Raw genomic sequence first — 22365 nt, forward strand, 5'->3', positions numbered from 1 at the left:
CTTGCTGCTGGGGTCTGGCTGATAGGGACTGAGCAAGACAGACCAGACACGGCCTGGAGCCCTCCCATAGTCCTTCCCCAGTTGGCCAACCTCCCACATCCCTCTCTGGCCCCAATTCCCAATCATGCACTGGTGGGGTCCGTTGGCCTGGCCTGTGCCCTCTTGCAATCCAGGCTGATCCCCCCTCCTCCCTTGAGTGCATGATTTTCATTCACCAGGCTTCTAGTACTATCCAATAAAAGACTAATATGCAAATTGACCATCACTCCAAGACATAAGATGGCCACCCCCATGTGGTCAAAGATGCCTGCCCCCAGGTGGACACAAGATGGCCTGCAGGGAAGGGCAGTTGTGAGAAGTTAGGGGTGACAAGGCTAGCAGAGGAGGGCAGTTGGTGGGGGGACTCAGGCCTGCAGGGGAGGACAATTGGGGGACCAGGAGGACCATGGTGGGAGGGGCTGTGTGGAGGCATGGAGGATGGGCTGAGACCCGCCCCTGTGCCCACTGCAGCCTCACGGCCCAGAGTTCCTTTCAAGGTGTACAAATTCATGCACTGGGCCCCTAGTATACATATAAATGTTTATTAAAATAAAACACTTAACTTCAATGGATAATGGAGCTTGTAAAAAGTTAAGAGGAATAGCCAGTGGCTAGAAATGAAGAGGGAATTGAAAATCAGAGTGGCCTGTGTGTAAGCTATACTGTGGCTGCTCTGAATAATTTTGTAGGTCTTAGAAAACCTATCGGCTTGGATTTCACTGGCCAAATGGGAACTGGGAAGAAGTAGCAAATGAAGATGTAGGCCTCAAAGATGTAGAGAGTTGGCTTGAGACCTTTTTCCAACCTCTATCCCTTGCACCTGGCATAGGGCCAGAAACCTCAAAGGCCACATTCTCAGTGGATAAGAAAATCTGACCACTGGGCACCAGGAGATAACAAGGAAGCTTGTGTGTCTTAAGCTGTTGGGAGATTAATCCTTTAAGCCTAGACATTACTTAAGTTAGTTCAAAGTTAACGATATTCCTTAGGGACCTGGCAGAGTCATATACAAACTTCTAGGAGAAAACAAGGCTTACATCCAGCCTGTCCATGATAGAAAAAGCACAGATAATACTCTACTGAAGATGAGCCTCCCAAAAACACAAGAGAAAAACAAGATAAATCACAAGGAAACAAGCTCAAAGCAAGAATCCACAAGATAAAAAATGTTAGTATTTCACCACCACGAACGTCATATAACTGAACTATTGGACAGAAGCTTTGTTAAAGTATGTTTAAAGTGATTTGAGATAGGAAGAGGAATTGAAGACAGAAACAAAACAAGATACTCTAAAATAAATCAGGCATATTTGAAAGAAAGCCAAAATAAAGCTGAAAAAATACGAATTAAAAAATCAGTTAATTAAAAAGCAGTTTAGACATTGCTAAAGAAAGAACCAACCATGAGTCTCAACTGGCTAAAATGAACAAACTGTGGGACGGGGGTAAACAGAAAGTTCTTTATAGAAGAATGCTAATCAACTAAATGTAGAAGAAATGAAAGTATTAGTCTCCACTGTGAAACTACCACTATATTAACTTCCTGGGAAATGACAATCAATGGATGTTAGCTAAAGCCACTTGCTGAAAGGCTGTAGAGGGAACAGTATATTCACCGTCTCAAAGAATCACACTACAGATTATTTATAAACTAGAGGCCCAGTGCATGAATCTGTGCATGGGTGGGGTTCCTCTGGGTGGCCTGCAAGGATCAGGCCGAAACCTGTAGTTCAACACCGCCTGCAGTTCCTACCTGCCGCTCCTCCTCATCCCGGCCCCACTGTGCCTGCCACAGGCTCATGTCCAACTAGTCCTGATCTGGAGAGGCTCACCAGCCTAGAGCCCTGCATCTAGTGCCCTCCCAAGGGGAGTGGCCTGCAGCCTGGGCTAAAACCAGCTCTCTGACATCCACCAAGGGGTCCAGGGTTGCAAAAGGGTGCAGGCCAGGCTAAGGGACCCACTGGTGCACAATCGGAATGGGAAGGAACCACGGGAGGGCTCCAGGGTGTGTCCGGCTCATCTCGCTCAGTCCCAATCAGTGGGACCCCAGCAGCAAGCTAACCTACCAGTCATCTGCCCCCTGGTGGTCAGTGCATGTCATAGCAAGCAGTTGAGAAGCCTTAGCATATCATTAGCATATTATGCTTTGATTCATTGGTTGGTTGTTCTGCCTTTCAGTCTTTTTGCATATTACCCTTTTATTAATAGGAGGATTAGAAAAGGGAAAAGCTATTATGGAGAAATCAGGTTGCCATCACCTTGGCCAATAATCCAATTTAACATTCTCAATAAAGGAACAAGGTATCATGTGTCTCCTGATGTCATACACTAAAAGGAACACATCATCACCAAAGTTGTATTCTTGATAAAAAATATTTAAACTAAATCTAATGAGAAAATGATCACATAAATCCAATTGTGTAATACAACTAGCCTGACCTCTTCAAAATGTAAATGTCATAAAAGATGCAAAAAACCATGTGTTCTAGATTAAAGACAAAAGAAGCATCACAACTAAATGCAATACATGAACTTAATTAGATTAGTAAAAGGGGAGAAAAAAGCTACGTCTTGTATTACTGTATACGAAATGTGAATATGGTAGTATCTTTAGTATGATAATCATATTGAAAATACTTAAGATAGAAAGGAAAATGTCCTTGTTCTCAGGAGATGCATGTGAACAATATAGGGATGAAGTGGCTCTTTAGCAAAAAAGTGGCTTTGTGAGAAAGAGTACATGAGTGCCTGGTTTCTCACTACTGGAAAAAGAAGTTACAAATACAGAAAGAGAGAAGAGGCTAGAATAAACCCAGTATGACTGGGTTGGAATTGGAAGTATCAGTATGAACTCCAGGTTTTTAATACAGTTAACCCTTGAACAATTTGGGGGCGAGAGGGACCTATCCCACCCCTCCAGTCAGAAATCTATCTATAACTTCTGACTCTGCCAAAACTTAACTACTAATAGTCTCCTGTTGACCAGAAGCTTTACCCATAATATAAAAAGTTAATTAACACCTATCTCTGTGTTATATGTATTACATGCTGTATTCTTACAATAAAGTAAACCAGAAAATGCTATTAAGAAAATCATAAGAGCTCTAGGTCCGTGGATAGCACATCAGCCTGTGGACTGAAGGCTCCCAGGTTCAATTCTGTTCAAGGGCATATGCTTGGGTTGCAGGCTTGATCCCCAGTAGAGGGTGTGCAGGAAGCAGCCAATCAGTGACTGTCTCTCATCATTGATGTTTTTATCCTTTACCTTCTCTGAAATAATATTTAAAAAAAGAGAATTATGAGAAAATGTAATTACAGAACTGTACATATTTATTGAAAAAATAAAAACAAAACACTTGTTAATGGACCCATGCAGTTCAAACCCATGTTATTGAAGAATCAACTGATGGATTAATATAGATGGATGGTAGATGTGTATGTGCATGTACATACCTATATAATAAAAGTCCAGCGACCATTACAGTGGAACATCAGATCGCTATGACGTGCACTGACCAGCAGGGGAAAAAGATTAATACAGGAGCTGCCTCTGGTGGCCAGTGCGCTCCCATAGGGGGAGTGCCGCTCAGCAAGAAGCCGGGCTCATGGCTGGTGAGTGAAGTGGCGAGCCAAGAGGTAAAGAGCAAGCAGGCGTGTGGTTAGGAGCGAGGGGTCCCGGATTGCAAGAGGGCCCCCCACACCCCGCCCCACAAGAATTCCATACATCAGGTCTCTAGTATAGATATATTTCCTAACTGTCTGCTGAGAGGACCTAGAGTAATGACACCCCATTAACATGGCATATCCAATACCCAAATATTAATTTCTTAATATTATTTTTCACTAAAAAACAATTATGTCCTCTTAGGAAACAGACTGACTCCAGAGCTAGATAATAAGAAAAACACAAAAGAAGTCTGAAATATCTTGTGGTCCACAAACATTAAAAAAAAGTGCTCAAGAATGAATAATGTCATGTCTAAAGAACACTTAAGTCAGAGGCCCACTAGCCAAATCTGAAACAATGTAACCATTAAAATAAATGACATAATTGAGAAGAAAAGATTCATCTAAGAGTACAATGCCAATAAATAAATATGAAAGGTGGTTGCCCAACAATGTGAATATACTTAATACCACTGAATTGTACACTTAAAAATGGTTAAAATGTGATGATGGAAAGAGCCTTAACTTGGGGTGATGAATACACAATACAATATACAGTTGATGTATTATAGAATTGTACATCTGAAACCTATGTAATTTTTTTTAAGCCTTACCAGATGATTTTATTTTTTTAGTGAGAGAGGATAAGAGAGAGAGAGAGAAACACTGATCTGCTACCTCCCATACATGCTGACTGGGGATTGAACTCACAACCTTTTGTATACACGATGCTCCAACCAATTGAGCCACTGGGCCTGGGCTGTAACTTACATAGTTTTATTAACCAATGTCACCCCAATAAATTCAATTAAAAATTCAATAAATTCAGTTAAAATGATAAATCTTATGTATATCTTATCACAAAAAAAAGTTTAAACAAATAAGGTATAAATGTTAAAAAGAATGACAGAAACAGAAAGCCATGACAACAAATAGTAGTAATTAATTTTGAAAATAATCTCAAAAGGATGTTAAAACTAGAAAGTCAAAATTTGATGAGAAAGAGGATATTTGTATAGTCTTAAAGTAGCTCCCCCCCAAAATACTTATTATTTACAAATTAATTTGTACAAAATACTTAACTAAAATCTATGGGCACAAAGTGTTAAAAGTATAGGGATAAACACAGATGTACCCAGAAAATGCTACCCAAATGAAAACAGTACAGCTGTGTTAATGTCAGACAAAATATTCTTGAAGGTAAGAAGCCTAAGTGATAAAAGGAGTAATTGACCAGAAAGATATTAACAATTCTGAATTTATATGCACTTAACATAATCTCATAGATACTTAGCAAATTTGACACAATTACAAGGAGACATTTACTGAAAGACAATCAATGAGAGTTTTTAACACACTTCCTTAGTGACTAATAGATCAAGCAAACAAAAATTAATGAAGAACTTAAGAATACCACCAAAAAGCTTACTAAATAAACAAATATGGAGTCCAATATTTGAGACTATGCATTTTTTTTCAATATAACAAGAACCAATTTATAAAAAGCAATCACATAGCAGGCCTAAAAACAAGTCTGAAAAAAATATCAAAAAATCAATAGGGTACAGATCAGAATCTGTAACTACAGTACAATCAACTTAGAGAGTAGAAAAAAAAGATAAACAAGCCTTTCGTTTCATATATTTGGAAATTAAAAGCAACAGTAATCAATAATAACAGTATTTCCAAACAACCCCTTTATGTCAAAGAAGAAATAAAAATGGAAGTCAGAAAAACTGGCTATGACAAAGACATGTAGAGGGTTAATAGATTGTTCTTTGTACTTTATCCTATAGTTTTCAATATTCTTGAAATATTTCAAAATTTAAAAGAAACAGCACACATTGACAAACAGCAAGATAATATTGATTTGTTTCTCTGACATTTGTGGCAATTCCAGGCCAAATTATATTAAAAATCAATGCGAGATTTAAAGTGACACAAGAGCCATGGTCCAATAACTGGCTTCCTCATTGTGGCCATGCTTTAGCACCTAATGTGCTTTCTGTGAAAGTTCCTGAGGGGGAAAATCATTACTCTGCTCAATAACCTAATCTGGTGTCAAGTAATTGACTTTGTAATAATCAAATCCACCACAAATAGATTAACATTTTCTAACATTGTTTCCCAAGGTAAATTAAAGATAAGTTTGAAATGTTTTGAAAAACAGCAGCACTTCCAGCGTCAATCCCTGCTGTGACCTTCATCCTTCCAGGCCACGCCGACCTTCCCAGAGGAGACAACTGTCACATCACTGAGCCTGGCTGTACCCATCACTTTAAAAACATTTGATAGACTTAACTTTTAAATAGAAATTATAACTTACATTATATAAAAAAAAGCCTTCAGTTTTAATGTAGATGAAAGGTTCAAGATTTCTGTTCAGTTTTATTTTACTTCTTAAATTTGGAACTTAACTCTATCTGCATAAAATATAAAAACAAAATGTATTTCTCTCCTAAGCTACACAAGGTATATAAGTAAAAAAGACTTCAACAGCCAAAACTGGTTTGGCTCAGTGGATAGAGCGTCTGCCTGCAGACTGAAAGGTCCCGGGTTCAATTCCGGTCAAGGGCATGTACCTTGGTTGCGGGCACATCCCCAGTAGGGGATGTGTAAGAGGCAGCTGATCGATGATTCTCTCTCATCGATGTTTCTAACTCTCTATCCCTCTCTCTTCCTCTCTATAAAAAATCAATAAAATATATATTTTTAAAAAAATAAAAAATAAAATTTGACACCATATATATGTTAGTTCTAAAAATATATGTACATACCCAGCTTAACTCTATGCTGTTTCTCTTCTTCGCTTCTGAGAAAAGTATCCAAAGTTCGTAGGTCTGTCATGTAGTCATGTTTGTCGGTGGGGGAGTTATAGACAGTGGGTGAAGAACGGTAGCGAGATCGCAATCCACTGCTCTCCACTGGCCCAACAGTGGTCGGGTACGAAGGAGAGGGACTATAATTTGCCAACTATACAAAATAAAAATAACCTTTATTTTATTTAATTGAAATTTACTCGTCTTGGCTTTTGACTTTCAAAGAGTAATACACCAATAATAAAACCCAGACCACTGCCGAAACCGGTTTGGCTCAGTGGTAGAGCATCGGTCTGCGGACGGAAAGGTCCCAGGTTCCATTCCGGTCAAGGGCATGTACGTTGGTTGCGGGCACATCCCCGGTAGGGGGTGTGCAAGAGGCAGCTGGTCGATGTTTCTCTCTCATCGACGTTTCTAGCTCTCTATCCCTCTCTCCTCCTTTCTGTGAAAAATCAATAAAATATATATTAAAAAAAAACAAAACAAAAAAACAGACCACTGACACCACCAAATGCTGACTAGGATATGAAGCAACAGGAACTCTCTCTCATTCATTGCTGGTGGGAATGCAAAGTGGTACAGCCACTTTGGAAGACAATCTGGTGGTTTCTTATAAAACTAAACAGACTCTTACCATACAATCTAGCAATCGGCTCACTGGTATTTACCCAAAGGAGCTGAAAGCTTATGTCCACACAAAAACCTGCACACAGATATTCATTAGTTTTATTCATAACTGCCAAAACTTGGAAGCAACCTACTTTAGTAGGTAAAGAGACAAACTGTGACACCTCTGGACAATGGGATATGATTCAGCACTAAAAGGAGCTATGAAAAGACATAAAGGAATCTAAATGCATATTACTAAGTGAAAGAAGCCAATCTGAAAAGGTTACAAACAGTACAATGATAACTATATGGTATTCTGAAAAAGGCAAAACTATGGAGACAGCCATAGCTGTTTTGGCTCAGTGGATACCACATCTGCCTGCAGACCAAAGGGTCTGGGGTTTGATTCCGGTCAAGGGCATGTACCTCGGTTGCAGACTCCTCCCTAGCCCAGGCCCTGGTTGGTGCACATGCGGGAGGCAACCAATTGATGTGTTTCTCTCACATTGTTGATATTTCTCTTTGCCTTTTCTGCTCTCTTCCACTCTAAAAATCAATGGAAAAATATCCTCAGGTGAGGATTCAAAAAAACGAAACAAAAAAACTATGGAGACAATAAAAACATCAGCTGTTGCCAGGGGTTGAAAGAAGGATGAATAAGTGGAATATATGGATTTTTTTTCTATTTTTATACATTTTATATAACTCATATGCTTGTTTAAAAAACATATGCATGTTTAAAAAAAAACCTAAAAAGTATGAAAAAGCCGGGACCGGTTTGGCTCAGTGGATAGAGTGTTGGCCTGTGGACTGAAAGGTCCCAGGTTCGATTCCGGGCAAGGGCATGTACCTTGGTTGCGGGCACATCCCCAGTAGGGGGTGTGCAAGAGGCAGCTGATCAATGATTCTCTTTCATCGATGTTTCTAACTCTCTATCCCTCTCTGTGAAAAAGCAATAAAATATATTTAAAAATAAAAAGTATGAAAAAAATAAGTCACACTTAGAACTTTGCCACACAGATAACATAATCCCTTTTCAGATTTTATGTATTTTCAAATGTTTAAATGTATATATATGGTTATGTCAATTTTTTTTTACCATAAATGACAATACTATCAATTTTTAATTTTATGTCCCTGTTTTATTTAAATTTAACCAAACATTTTCCTATAAAATCCTTTATAGCTCTGGCTGGGTGGCTCAGTTGGTTGGAGTGTCGTCCCATGCACCAAAACGTTAGTGGTTTGATGCCTGGTCTGTCAGGTTTCGGGCTCAATCGATATGCTTGCACATTGGTGTTTCTCTCGTCTCTCCCTCTCCCTTCCTCTCCTTCTAAAAATCAAAAATACTTTTAAAAACTTCTAACTAGGTGTTAGGAAATCTGGGTTTATTATTGGCTTTTAAATAGGCAATTTGGGCAACTCCATTACCCACTGTTCCTCCATTTCTTCATTGATGAAATGAGGAATTTCAACTCACTAGATTGTATAGGTACCTCCAAATTCTAAAATAACTTGACTGGCCAAGAGAAGAGAGTCTTTACCTTATTATAACCAGTGATGGGTGAGTAGGTCACTCCTGGGCTGTAAGAACCACTGCTTCCTGATGATAAACCTTGTAGCTGAGGGCTGTATCCAGTTATACAGCTGGTGGTGAACTTGGGGCTGGTACTGGGTGAACGAGATGGGCTATAACTCAGCACACTCTGACCCTGAATTGAAGAAGGTGGAGAGGGAGGAATCTGCGTTGCTGCCAGGTCACGTGGAGGAGTAGTCTGTACAACTAGAAGAAATAGATAAATAAATGGCAAATAAAATGTGTGTGTATATATAAATAAAATTTCTATGAAAACATTTAATGAACTAAATCTTTTTATTAAAAAAAAAAAAGGATAGAACTTGGTTGTTAAATTACATAAAGTATTATTACCAAAAGATACAAATTAGTTGTTTACCATTTCCAGAGTTCAAAATAAGAAATTAGCTTCAATGCAGCAAGCATCAGTAATTTAATTTTAATTATAATTAAAGAGAACAAACTTTCATGGGGCTATTGATTGCTAGTTCTATTTAATTAATACAAATAGGAATAATAGTCACTGGTCTTAAGACAATATATTATAGACCTGCTTAATATAGTTGAACCAGATGGCCTAAGCCCCTTCCAGCTGAGTCAAGGAAAAGAGAAAATTAAACTGAGGAAGAGTTATTGCCAACCTGTGCAGAAGATGCAAACACTTACCAGCTGTTTTTAACCCTAAAAGTGTTTGCTGTCCAGGGCTAACAACCAGACTTGTTGGTGCCACAGTATATTTGAAATATCTCCAAAAATCAAATAAAGCATTTAGGCTGAAGAGAGATGCAAGGGCAAGCTCTATAAGAGAATAACAATTAAATTTTTTTAAAAGGGTGTGTGTGGAACATTTAAAAGGTGAAATAGAACTCTTTATACTTTAGCAAATTAACAAAATTGAAAACTTCTTTTTCCTCCTCTCAGTTACCACTTAATCTCTATTATATGTAGGGTACTTACTAGTACGTTTCAAAATATTATCACTAATCCTTGAAACTAGTACAATAAACATTTTTATCTTTAAAGATCAATTAACAGTTGTAGAGAAAGTGACTTTGTAAGAACCCACAGCTAATTATTGATTCTGACTCAGATATACAGATTCCAAAACTCTTGCTCTTCCATTTTCCACACCACTTCTATCACAGACTTTAGATTAATGTGTATATTAGACGATGGAATTTCCTATAATGGCCATAGAACTCTATACCCAAAGACTACTGAAGAGCAGACAGGGAGATGACGAAGAGAGGAGACCGAGGAAGGCATTAATGTTATATAAATCTGATTGGTTTTGAAAAGTGAAAAATTAGAGAAGTAGGGAAGGCATTTCAGAGAGAGTAACAAATACAAATCTCACTACACCCAAACGATTTTTCTTCACAGACGTCATTATCTAGAATTGTATTGTTTAACGCAATTGTCTCCTCTGCTGGAATGTTCCTTCCATGAGGGCAGGGACTTTGTTCCTTTACTGCTGCATTCAGTTTTTGGAACATAGTAGGCACTCAAATATTTGTTAAATGAACGCATGGATACTAAACTGAATTAAATTTGTGTGCAGTTTTTCATTGACAGTAACTCTAAATCACAGTGAAAATTTATGACTTACCAATATACCAGAGAGGCCAGTATGTCACATTATAATATGAACTAATCAATTTTCCACTCCTGAAAAAATTAGAAAGGCTTTTCAATGTCTTTAAAATACAAAACACACCAAAACAAAAATTAACACAAACACCCGTGGAACCAACTATTGGCCTCTTAATTTTTTTTTCCTAATTAACTTACATTTCAGTATATATCATTCCAGCCACAGACACATTGAGGAGTCCCCAGGCTAAAACCACTTTCCTAGCTTCTGTTTCTTTTCTCATCTTGATAGTTCTGTCAATAAGGGAAGCACAAGGGGTAGACTCCCCTTGCATCTATTCAAAAACAAAAAGCACAAGAATTAATCAGAAGAAACTACTTCGTTTAAGAAATCACAGTAAGTAAAAATAGCACATACTTTTCCTCATCTTTAAAATGTCTTCCCAAATTTTTTTACATTGTGGTATTATGAAAAGAGAACTCTAAATTATAATCTCGTTAGCTCTGTATTGTAATCAACAGAGGCTGATCACTTAAGAAAACAACTTCATGCTTCCAATAAATAAAGTCTTAAGTTTGTAATTTGTGTTGGTAGTCATGTCTGCAATCACTCTACATTGTGTTTTTGAAATATGTCACAAGGACTAGCCCAAGGGCTAATTTAAAAAACCCAAATACAAAGTTTTTGGAGAAACTACTCCATTTACGCAATAAACCCTTAAAAGTCACTCCTCAATAAAGCCTTATGCAGAATCCATTAACTGCCCATGCTCTTCACTCCGCACTCGGACGCAGAGATCTGTTTTGTTTTTAAATTTTAGAAAGGCCAGTATTCATGTGAGGGAGCTGAGGGCGCGTGGGAGACGTATGCATTCAGTCTTGGTCTACGTCTGGGTTTACATTTTCTTTGTTTTGCTAGACCTCATCTCGTGCGGACACGTGTGAGATTTGTTCGTTACATGGAGTCGCATCCCTGCGCCCAGTGCAAAGCCCTTCCCGCCCCCTCCCAGGCCGGAGTCAAAACTCCCCAGGCCAACGAGCTTCCCGCCCTGGCTCTCCCAGTCCCAACTTCAGCAACCCCTATGGCTTCTTTCCTCCGTTCCTCTAAGGGCGGTGGGACACCGGGCCACGTCCCTGCAGGCACCGAATTCCCACGGCCCGCGTGCATTTTTCTTCCAGGAAGCACAAAAAATGACCCCGAAAACGCACCATGATCTCTGGCCGGAAGCCGCTGACTCGCGCCACTCTACTGCACATGCGCGGAGCCAACGGTAAGGCGAAAGAGACCAGCGGACACGTCTAACGTTACCGGAAGAACGGGTTATCTCTTCTCGCGAGAAGAGAAGGGACGGGGCGGGACGGGGCCTGAATGCGTTACCAGGGAAACGCTCTCGGATTTGTGGTGGCTGGCGTTCAGGTGCGGGGAGAAAAGCTGAGCAGGAAGGATTCAGGCCAGGTTCTGAACCCTCATTAATAACGATAAGAAGATAAATTTCCATGTACTAATATAATTTTAGCTTCTTTAGGGCATTTATGGACTCACATTTTAAAACACTGTTCCGTAGAGTGGCTAATTTGTAGGATAGAGCACGTTGTAATGTGTCCAGGGACCATCAGCAATGACAAAGCATTTCTCATAACTGGGTTTAAAAAAAATGTTCTGACCCCATGTTAGTTCTTAAATATCCGTGTAATGAAGGTGCAGCAGTAACGAGAAAAACCCAAATGTGTTTTGTTAAAATTGTTAGTGGTATTGAGGGTTTTTTATTTTTATTTTTATTTAAATTTCCTGCATTTTATTTGCAAGAACTTCTAATCCTGAGGGAAAGTTCATCATGCAGTTGTTTGGTTTTATTTAACAAATAAAACCGTGCCGGGGTGTAAAAGTAAAAGCGCTCTGATGAGTGCCTCGAACTGGTGCGTTAGGAGGCTCCTGGGGCCCAGTTCGGGCTCCCCACTAGCTGCCAGGAGGAAGCGAAGAGGCCTCAGGCAGACAACTGTCAGAATGGGGACTTGCCCTTGAGGGTACAGAGAAGTGTGCTCCCTAATAAAAAGACCCCGTATCACAAGCTAGTGAATTGTTACATCATGCAAGTCCCAAAAACCAAAAATTTTCCTAAAATGTCCCAATAGAAGAAATTGAAGTTTCCTTGTGGTATTGCATATTGAGAGAATGAAGGTATGCTGTGGTTTTAAAAATCTAACTTTTTTTTTTTTTTTAGAGTGGGATTTTTATAATTTTTAGAATGTCTTAATAGCAATGGTGTTTTAGAATGTCTTAATAGCCATGGTGTTGTCCCACACACCAAGAGATGGCCAGTTTGATTCCCGGTCAGGGCACATGCCTGGGTTTGGGCTCCATCCCTCGTAGGGGGTGTGCAGGAAGTAGTCGGTCAATGGTTCCCTCTCTCTCTAAATTCAATGTAAAAAGAGAAATACATTACTGACCATTGAACAAAATGGGGGTTAGGGGCACCAACCTCCTCACAGTAGAAAATCCAAGTATAACTTTTGACTCCCCCCAAATTTAACTATCCTCAGTATTTGCAGGGGTTGGGTCCAAAACTGAAGTCTGAGAATCCTTAAATCCCTTATAGAAAATGGCATAGTGGCTGGGAGGAGGGGGTTGTCAATTGGGGAAAAAGGAGACATATGTAAAACTTTAGACAATTAAAAAAGGGGAAATTTGATTAAAAGGAATATATAAAAGATTTTAAAAGAAGAAAAGAAAATGGTATAGATCAATGCATAGTCTGCTTCCTGCATCCTTGGCTCCCAAAAGCAAATAAAAAACATTACTGGTTTTTATTAAAAAAAAAAAAAAAAAGTCCTAATAAGTGGACCCAGGTGATTCAAACCAATGTTGCTTAAGGGTCTACTATATATACAAATTTCAGGGATAGGAGGGAATTAAGGCAGAACACACTAAATTAAGTTATGAGGAAAGACCATAAACTTCCATAAAAGTAATTTAAATGAATCTCCAAAAAGATTTAGGAATCTAAGGATTTGTTAGTTCCTGACACAGTTGTTGAAGTGTATGTCATAATAGGTTGCCAAGGAAGTTGTCATACATGTGGAATGAGGTACTTTCCAGTCATTTTCATCCCTGTGAGCATGTTTTTCTTTTGAAGCAAAAGCCATCATGGGAGAACTTCTTTCCTTGTTTTGGGAGGTGGACCCTCCCCCCAGACCTCTAACTTTGAGCATTCCAACACAGGATTATGAGTGCCGGCAGGATGACTCTTGTGGGACGATAGGGACTTTACTCTTCTGGTATTTTGTCATCATATTGGTCTTGATGTTCTTCTCTCGAGCTCCTATCTGGGTAGGATAGCCTTTTTATTTTAAATAATATGTTTATTGTACACTAGGTGTTGTTTTTTTCCCCATAAAGTAAATTCACTTTACTTTCAATAAACTATTCTTTTAAAGTTTGTTTTCTAGTTTTAAAAACAATGCAATCTTATTCTAGAGAATCCAAAAATATAGAAAATGGTGAAGAAGAAAATTTAAACTACTGAAATTGTGTTTCTTAGAGATAATCATTGTTAACATTTTGGAGTATGTTCTAATTTTCTTTTTTCTCTATACCAATATATATCTCTCCATCTTTGATTTTACATGGTTGGTATTATGTTATAGTATATATTTTCATATCCTGCTTTTTAAAACTTTATGTTGTATTGTAACACTTCTCCAAATTATATTCCCACAGCAGAATTCTTAGTGATTGCATACTTTTGTTTTGTCTGAGGTTACACCATAACAAATCTGCAATTTTGAGATATTGAGGTTGTTTGTACTTTGCTCATATGCTGTGTTATGCTGGAATAAATTTCCCTACTAGTTAATGACCTTGAAATTCCCTGTGCAGCCAGGTAATTTTAATCACAAATAAAAAAGTTGTTTTATTTATTGGACATATGTTGTAATATTTTGGGGATTTTAGGATGGGGCAACATACTCTCAGAATAGAATAAGCTGCAGAACTAAAGCCGCCACTCTAGACCACCTCCTAGCAGAAAAAAATACCATCCTCTTAGGAATGAGGTAGCTCACTTTATCAGCACTGTTATGTTCCAGCATATAATGAGTGTAACCCAGCTCTTGTAAGTCGCTTACATGGGATCCTTGCTGGCCATTAACACCAGGTTGATGATTAATCAAACCACCATCATTTAGCATTGCAGCCAGAACCCTGGACTGTTGGTGGTCAGCTAGACTGACTGAGTGCTATATCGCTCTAGATTAGGGGTGTCGAACTCAATCAGAGAAGGGGCCAAAATCTAAAATCCAGCCTAAATCGCAGGCCGAATGGTTTACTGAACAGTCATAAACTGTCATTGTGATGGAAACGCAGCGGAGTGCAGTGATGACAGCGCAGTGCGGGCCACATTGCAAGGCCTGGCGGGACGGATTTGGCCCGCGGGCCTTGTGTTTGACACATGTGCTCTAGATGGAGAGGAGGAGGTTTGTTATGTCTATGCCAGCTGGATTCCATTATAATAATCGAAGACTCTCCCTCATCATGTCTTCCCCCTAAGAAGTTTCATCTATAGTTTAAATGCTTCGTAAGGTAGATACTTTGCCAAAATGAGATTTAGAAGCGATAGCTTATACGTATCTTAGACTCCCTAGCTAAGTATATTGAATTTATCTGGTCTGGCAAGAAAAGCTACTTTAGAAAGTTAACAAAAAAATTGAAATTGATTCCTGGCAATTTCATCATGAAGACCACTTTAAGAGGCCTAAGCTGTGTTCTTCTGCTCCCTTGCTTCTATCGTAGTCATAGTGACCCAAGCTTCAAGGACCTCAAGATTGCATATGGTCCAGTCTCCTGTTTGTAAGCAAGTTAGATACCAGTTATCTATCCTTTTTTAAATTGATAAGGCCCACAGAAATTAAGCGACTTGTCCAATCTCGCACAAACTTAGGAGCAGTAGACTCAGGTTTCCTGCCATATCATTTGTTTGCTTCAAAGCATAGTTGAAATGTTGAATTAAATTTATTCAGTGCTGATTAAAACCTTAATTATCTTAGAAGTTTCATCTTTTACTTTGTTCAGCTGAACTGATTCTTCTAAAGGGTCCCAGATTTGAAATCTGAGAATCATATGAGGACTAGTTAAGGAGGATGAAATTTTTCATTCCCTTTGAACTTCATTTTCTCTGCTAAACTATAGGCCTTTATTTACAAACCTTGAAGTAATAGTAAAAGTGTGGTGGAAGTGTGGTGGTAACCACATGAAGCACACTGATTTCCTCTGGATTTGCCACTTTTTAAGAAATTATTTTTTAGTTGGAGAGAGGGGAGAGAGAGAGAGAGAGAGAGAGAGAGAGAGAGAGAGAGAGAGAGAGAGAGAGAGAGAGAGAGAGAGAGAGAGAGAATGAGAAACACTGTTTGATTGCTTACTATAGGTGCCCTTGTTACAGAGTTCCTGAACAATCAAACAATGCAGGAGAGTTTGGAGATTCACTTTATTCACCTCGGTGGGATTAGAGAAAATGAGAACTTCCCTTTTATAAAAGAGCCAGCTCTAAGTGCACTTAGTGGTTATCTTGCTGCTGGCCTTGAAAACAACACAGATCTATCCAATTAAAAAATGCACCTGGCATGGCATTGAAATTATGGGCGTATCTAGTCTCTGGCCTACAAGGTCATACAGCTAAATTAATCTTCATTATTCAAACAAGTTAAAGCAGGTTAGAAAGCAAACATTTTTTTAGAATAAGAGGCCATCTAAGAACAACAGCAGAAAATTCTAAACAGCAGGGTTTTTTTTTGTTTGTTTGCTTGTTTTTTGTTTTTGTTTTTTTACAAAATAGGGGTTTTCCTTCTCACCCTGACTGGGGATCAAATCCATAACCTGGTATGTGCCTTGACTGGGAAACCAACTGAGCCACACCGGCCAGGGCTGGATTTGCCACTTTTTAAGATGCATTTACCTTTTGCTTTCAGAGACTATGTATGCTGTATTTAGCTTATCTAGTAATAATTAATGTCGTTTTTAAACATTCGTTTAAAATCTTGCTTGGCGTTGACTTGTATTGACATAACCTTCAAACACGTGGTATCTACAGAACGTGTGAAGTGCAATTAACAAGTTTTGCTTGAAAAAGTTTGTGTTTGGTTTGGTTTTTGTTGCAAAACTAGGGCTAAGAAGATGGCGGATGAAGAGCATATTCGGCACTGCATGCTTTACGAGTTCCAATTAGGAAGAAAAGCAAGTGAGGCTGCAAAAAACATCTGTAGTGCTCTTGGTCAAGATGCAGTTAGCGCCAGAAAATGCCAGCGTTGGTTTGAGAAATTTCGCGAGGGAAATTTTTCGTTAGATGACAAGAGTGGTCGAGGCCGTGTGTCCAATTTTGATCAAGAAGCTCTTCAAGCTCTTTAGGTGCAAAATCCTCAAATTACCCAACAAGAGCTTGCGACAACTTTAAATTGTTCACAAAAAACAATTTCCAATCAATTGTGTGCACTTGGCAAAGTCCAAAAGTTTGGAAAATGGGTTCCTCATGAGTTGACCGACAACAACCGTAATCAAAGAGTCACAATTTGCAGTTCGCTCCTCTCTCGTCAAAACCGTTTGCCGTTTTTTAGAGCAAATTGTTACCGGAGATGAAGAATGGGTGCTGTATGTTAATTTGAAAAGGCGGCCTCAATGGTTGGACAAAAATGAGGCTCCGCAGCCCACGCCAAAACCTGACTTGCATGCGAAAAAAGTGATGTTGTGTGTTTGGTGGAATTTTAAAGGAATTCTTCATTATGAACTTTTACCATCTAACCAAACCATTACAAGTGCAGTGTATAGTGCCCAATTGGAAAGGTTAGCCCAAGCTTTAAGAGAAGAAGAACCCGCGCTGATTAATCGGAAGGGCGTAATTCTTCACCACGATAACGCACAACTGCATACTGCAAGAATCACTGCTGAAAAACTGCGCCAGTTGGAATGGGAAGTTCTCCCTCAACCTGCATATTCTCCTGATATTGCCCCTTCCGATTACCATTTGTTTCGTTCTTTGCAAAACTTTCTTCTTGGAAAAAAATTTAATAATAAAGAATGCCTCAAAAATGCATTGACCAAATTTTTTGCATCAAAATCACAAGAATTTTACAGCAGAGGGATTAAAATGCTTCCTGAGCGTTGGGCACAAGTAGTAGAAAACAACGGCAACTATATTGTTGATTAAATTTTGTTGTATTGTTTAAATAAATTCGATTTAAAAAGTATTAGAAAACGACATTAATTATTACTAGACCTAATATATTTGTTTAGTGTTTGTTTGGACACCTGATCAACGATTCTCTCTCATCAATGATGTTTCTATCTCTTCCTCTCTGAAATAAATAAAAATATATTTAGAAAAAGAGAAAGGAATGGGCCAAAAATCTTAGATTGCAACTACGAATACCCAAGTATGGCACTTTTCAACCCAGAGTGTTTCACTTACATAAATTCATTTTTTCTTCATTTAGACAATTTGAAAAATTAGAGGGGAAAAGTACTTTTACCACCCAAAGTTAGCCATTGCTAACATTCCTGTAATCCTTTAAAATCTTTTTTCTTTTCATATTTTTAGCTAACTTGTGATCATATTGTATATACAAATTTGCATCTTGATTTTTAACTTAATATTATAATATTATTTTCTCATCTTATAGCATACTTTTACCATAATCATTTGCACAACTATACATTATATGATTGTATAATTATACTGCATTTATTTAACCATGTCTATTTTTGAATTTTGTATTTTATATTATCTGAATTACACTGTGATGAATATTTCTGTTCACAAAACTTTTCTCTTTGGGGGTTTATTTCCTGGTGAAAAGTTCCTAGAAGAATTATTATGTGTCAAAAATATTATTAGTACCTAAAATTTTTGATACATTCTGAAGAAGGAAGAGCTTTATATTTGTATTATTTGACAAATTCTTCAACATAAAAAAGTGGGAGACTGATCTGATAAATTGGACAAATACATTTATGGAGTATTGGACAGAATATTTGAAATTGGAACTATTCAGAGAAATTCATTTATTCTGGTTGGCATATTCACAGATAATATATATTATGGTTTCATTTTTAAGGAAAGTTTCTAAAGGATTTAGGAAATATTAAGTCTATGAATTGAATAAAGATCTGAAAGATTTATTGAAATGTGACTTGATAAAATGCCCTTTAAAAGGTAATTTAAAGTCTTGGCTGGTTTTGCTTAGTGTTAGAGCATCAGCTTGCAGACCTAAGGGCCTCGGGTTTGATTCCTGGTCAAGGGCATGTACCTTGGTCGATGTGGCTGTCTCACATGGATGTTTCTCTTTCACTCCCCCCGCTTCTCTCCCTCCCTTCCATTCTATCTAAAAAAAGTCAATGGAAAAAATATCCTCAAGTGAGGCTTAAAAAATTTTAAAGCAATTTAAAATACCAATCATAGTACTATCAAATCTCTTTTTAAATGATATTACTCTAAAATATGAATATAGAAAAACTTTAAAACCTATAGCTCCGTACCATTATTATTTTCCCTCAAGTCTTTGTTCCTTTTGCTTGGTTCAAACATTTTGGTAGATTCTGCTATCAAAGCATGGTCTTCCTAATGGGCAGCAGAAGTGAAAGTGAAAAACAACCAACTATGATGACTATTATGTGTGCCATAGAGTAGCTCCAACTCCAGGCGACACTATGAATGAATGATGTCCACAATGTCCTGCCCTCAACAGCCCTGCTCCACTTCTGTAGACCATTGCCTATGGCTTCTTTGATGAAGACGACCCATCTCGTATTTGGCCCTTCTAGTGAAGACTCTATTGTCTTCTATTTTCTCTGCCTTCTTATGATATGCCCAAAATAGGAAAGCTTCACTTTTGTTATTTTTGCCTCTAGCAATGTTTCAGTTTTAACCTCCTCTAGGACTCACTTGTTCATCTTTCTGGTGGTCCAGGGTATCCATAGAGTTTGCCTTCAACACCACATTCCAGATGAGTCCTTTTTTTTTTTTTCCCCCCCCTATCAGCCTTCTTCGCTATCCAACTTTTGCATCTGTACATATTAGTTGGGACTGTGAGGATGTGGATGATCTGAGTGTGTATATGATGTAAGATCACTATCACTAATCTATATTTCTGAAACAGATGTCTGAGAAGAAGAAGAATGAAAATAGTGGGACAAGCTCTTCAGTAAGTAAAGGTGAGAGTTGGTGTGTATTTAGTATTGGACTTTGATGAGAGAACTATGTGCTGCGTGTGGAAAGCAAGCAACAGAGGTGAACAGCCAAGAGTGTCATAGGGCCTCCCCAAAATCTATGGCAGCTCATTGGACAAGCTTCTTGCTTTAGTGCAGGATAATTCAGCTGCTTTAATTTAGTATGGGCTATGAATTACTAGTAGGTAAAGCTCAAGTTCTTTTCATTCATCAACATTCTCCCTTCACACAGCTTCCTTCTTACATACACTTAAGGTTATAGTTATTACAGGATTATGAGCTGTAAATAACATCTTTTTCAATAACCCATAAGCAGTGGTGTGCTGGAAAATGTTTAACAATTGACTCTCCAAAAATGTGTGTGTGTGTGTGTGTATACATTTTTAAAAAATTACTGATATAAAGGATGTAGATCGCATAATTTACAAATAATCTATATAATAAAAGCCCAGCAAACATTAGGGCGAATGACCTGATGACCAGAACAACTGGTCACTATGATGTGCACTGACCTTCAGGGGGCAAACGCTCAATGCAGGAGCTGCCCCCTGGTGATCAGTGTGCTCCCACAGCGGGAGCACTGCTCAGCCAGAAGCTGGGCTCATGGCTGGCGAGCACAGCAGTAGTGGTGAGAGCCTCTCACGCCTCCATGGCAGTGCTAAGGAAGAGTGATCCAAGTAGTAAGGAGCGAGCAGGAGGGCAGTTAGGAGTGAGGGTCCCAGATTGCCAGAGAGGGCGCAGGCTAGGCTGAGGGACCCCCAAGCCAAGCATGAATTTCGTACATCAGGCCTTTAGTAAAATATATAATACTCTTTTTGGTAAATTCCATATAGACCACTGATTCTCACAAAATATTTTCCTTGATTTTTACCAGACTCTTGCATCCTCAGCCAACTTATATTTGCAATTGATCAACAAGTGTAGTTCCATTATGAATGTTACTTTCCCTAAAGAGTAATATGAAAGAAACAAGATGTATGTTGGAACTTAACTTGGTTGTCAATGACGTGATTGACTTCTTTGCCAATTGGATAATAGTTTTATAATACTCTGGAAGAGTATTTTCTCATTTTTTTGGAGGTGCTATTCATAATGTAGTGGCTATAGACATGATTCTTTTAAATGTAAATCTAGGTTAGTACCATGTTCTCCATCACTTTAAACCTGGAGTCAATAAAACCATAAAACAATGCCTGATTTTTGGTTTTTATTGATTTTTATCCTACCCAACCTGATTTCAAGTCACTAACATGTCACTGAACATGGAGCTGGGAAGGAGATGCACAGTAGCACAGTATTATGTGGTATTTCTAACACCCAGCAATAGACAAATAGCTTCAAGAGCATACATCATAATAAAATGTAATAAAATTATTAGGAAGTGATGGTTTGAGCAATATGTTTTTTGTAATAAATTGATGTAATGGTAATTTTTGGTAGTTTAATTTTTACTAATGTCTGTGTTTAACAACTATCTCACAAATTCCTGAAAGCTTAACTACGTAAGTTATTAACCAGCCAATTCCAGTATACCACTGTATAAAAAAAGATTCTTTTTAGTTTCCTGCTATCCAAATCACATTCACATAAACATGTGAATCTTTTAAGACTTCAAAGGAGAAAGAGTCCTTCTCTAGAAAAGTTTAGAGACTTTTCCCTCTATCTTTTATCAGGGCCCTTAGTTAATGGGAAGGTATGGTAATCAACAATGTGCCTAACTTGTTGATTTATTTCATTGATTGTTAGCAAGCAAAGATATTTCCCGTAAGTGGCAAAACAAAGATGGTGCCTGGGACTCTCCACAAAAGATGAAGAAACCAAAGCAGACCCAGCTTACTCCTATCACTGACTCAGAAGTGGCTTTGGTAAATGCCTATCTTGAACGAAGACGATCTAGGCACCATTCTCAGTTCAGCCAGGTGAATCAGACCCAACTTGACAGTGATGCCACTGAGTATGACAGCGAAGAGTCTGAATCCGGAGCCTCCTCGTGGAAGGAGAGTGAAAATGAACACCCATCACCAGCCGATATTAAAAGAAAAACAGTTCAGAGGCAAAAGAGTGTGGGAAGCTACCCAACCAGGGAAAGGCCCTGCCTCCACTGCAAAGCCATGAGAACCAGTGAATGGTTGGCACGCCATTTCCTTCCAAACACAACAGCAACAGCCCCAAGGAAAGGAGATAGTCAAGAGGAACATTCTGTACCTGACATTAACACAAAATTCAGTAAATTTTGAATGTTATCAAGTCCTTCCATTATTTGAAGCTAAATGAAAGAGATAAAACATGAAAAATCACCAGAGCTGTAGGTGACGAGGTTTTTTATAATAAAGTCTCTCTATTAACAACAATGCCCTAGCAGGTTTGGCTCAGTGAATAGAGCGTCAGCCTGCAGACCAAAGGGTCCCGGGTTCAATTCCCATCAAGGGCATGTACTTTGGTTGCAGGCTCATGCAGGAGGCAACCAATCCCAATCCATGTGTTTCTCTCACATCAATATTTCTGCCTGTCTTTCCCTTTCTTCCACTTTCTCTAAAAATTCAATGGAAAAAGATCCTTGAGTGATGATTAAAAAACAAAAACAAACAAAACAAAAACAAAAAAAATACTTGGAATCCAAGAGGTAAAATTTCAAATAATTATTTGTCCAAAAACAAATGAATTTGTTCATGGCACCACTGGTGCTTCAGAGATCTGCATCCACTATGATTTTTTACTCAAAAGAGCACAAGACATATTTTATCCCTTGAGTATATGTATTTTGTTTAAGGACGCTCTTAAAAATATATTTATGTTCAGAAACCATTTATAATGATATGTTTTGATGATCTAACTGACAGTGAATTAAGTTT

General features: G+C 38.3%; 2 protein-coding genes across 4 annotated transcripts in view; one reads left to right on the forward strand and one right to left on the reverse strand.

The window, feature by feature from the left end:
* Positions 1 to 11635, reverse strand: part of TMEM209 (transmembrane protein 209) — a 30051-nt gene extending 18416 nt beyond the window's left edge. The window contains exons 1-6 of one of the 2 annotated variants that reach the window (XM_036426969.2): positions 11512 to 11635; positions 10501 to 10637; positions 10319 to 10377; positions 9376 to 9507; positions 8678 to 8916; positions 6483 to 6678 (exon numbers count right to left, since the gene is read on the reverse strand). In XM_036426969.2, coding sequence (XP_036282862.1) covers positions 6483 to 6678; positions 8678 to 8916; positions 9376 to 9507; positions 10319 to 10377; positions 10501 to 10637; positions 11512 to 11559 — 811 coding nt within the window. In that variant the 5' untranslated portion in view covers positions 11560 to 11635. The remainder of the gene's footprint in view (positions 1 to 6482; positions 6679 to 8677; positions 8917 to 9375; positions 9508 to 10318; positions 10378 to 10500; positions 10638 to 11511) is intronic. The other variant, XM_036426978.2, reaches the window with a different exon arrangement.
* Positions 11636 to 11648: 13 nt separating this feature from the next.
* Positions 11649 to 21874, forward strand: SSMEM1 (serine rich single-pass membrane protein 1). Of its 2 annotated transcripts, none has more exons than XM_036427011.2 (3): positions 11649 to 11758; positions 19444 to 19498; positions 21260 to 21874. In XM_036427011.2, exons 1-3 carry the CDS (start codon positions 11672 to 11674, stop codon positions 21748 to 21750), a joined length of 633 nt encoding a protein of 210 aa, XP_036282904.1. In that variant the 5' UTR covers positions 11649 to 11671; the 3' UTR covers positions 21751 to 21874. The 2 variants fall into 2 exon arrangements, with proteins under 2 accessions (XP_036282904.1, XP_036282895.1); XM_036427002.2 differs by lacking the exon at positions 11649 to 11758 and adding an exon at positions 13308 to 13630.
* The last annotated feature ends 491 nt before the right edge of the window (positions 21875 to 22365 follow it).

Source organism: Pipistrellus kuhlii, unplaced genomic scaffold (genome assembly GCF_014108245.1).
Source record: "Pipistrellus kuhlii isolate mPipKuh1 unplaced genomic scaffold, mPipKuh1.p scaffold_m20_p_10, whole genome shotgun sequence".
Taxonomy (NCBI): Eukaryota; Metazoa; Chordata; class Mammalia; order Chiroptera; family Vespertilionidae; genus Pipistrellus; species Pipistrellus kuhlii.

Bases quoted from the DNA above. Each gene is read 5' to 3' on its own strand.
- SSMEM1 (XM_036427002.2), top strand. From the start codon at position 13,448: ATGGGAGAACTTCTTTCCTTGTTTTGGGAGGTGGACCCTCCCCCCAGA. The intron at 13,631-19,443 runs GTAGGATAGCCT...TTTCTGAAACAG, and splicing joins TCTCTCGAGCTCCTATCTGG to ATGTCTGAGAAGAAGAAGAA. The intron at 19,499-21,259 runs GTGAGAGTTGGT...ATTGATTGTTAG, and splicing joins AAGCTCTTCAGTAAGTAAAG to CAAGCAAAGATATTTCCCGT.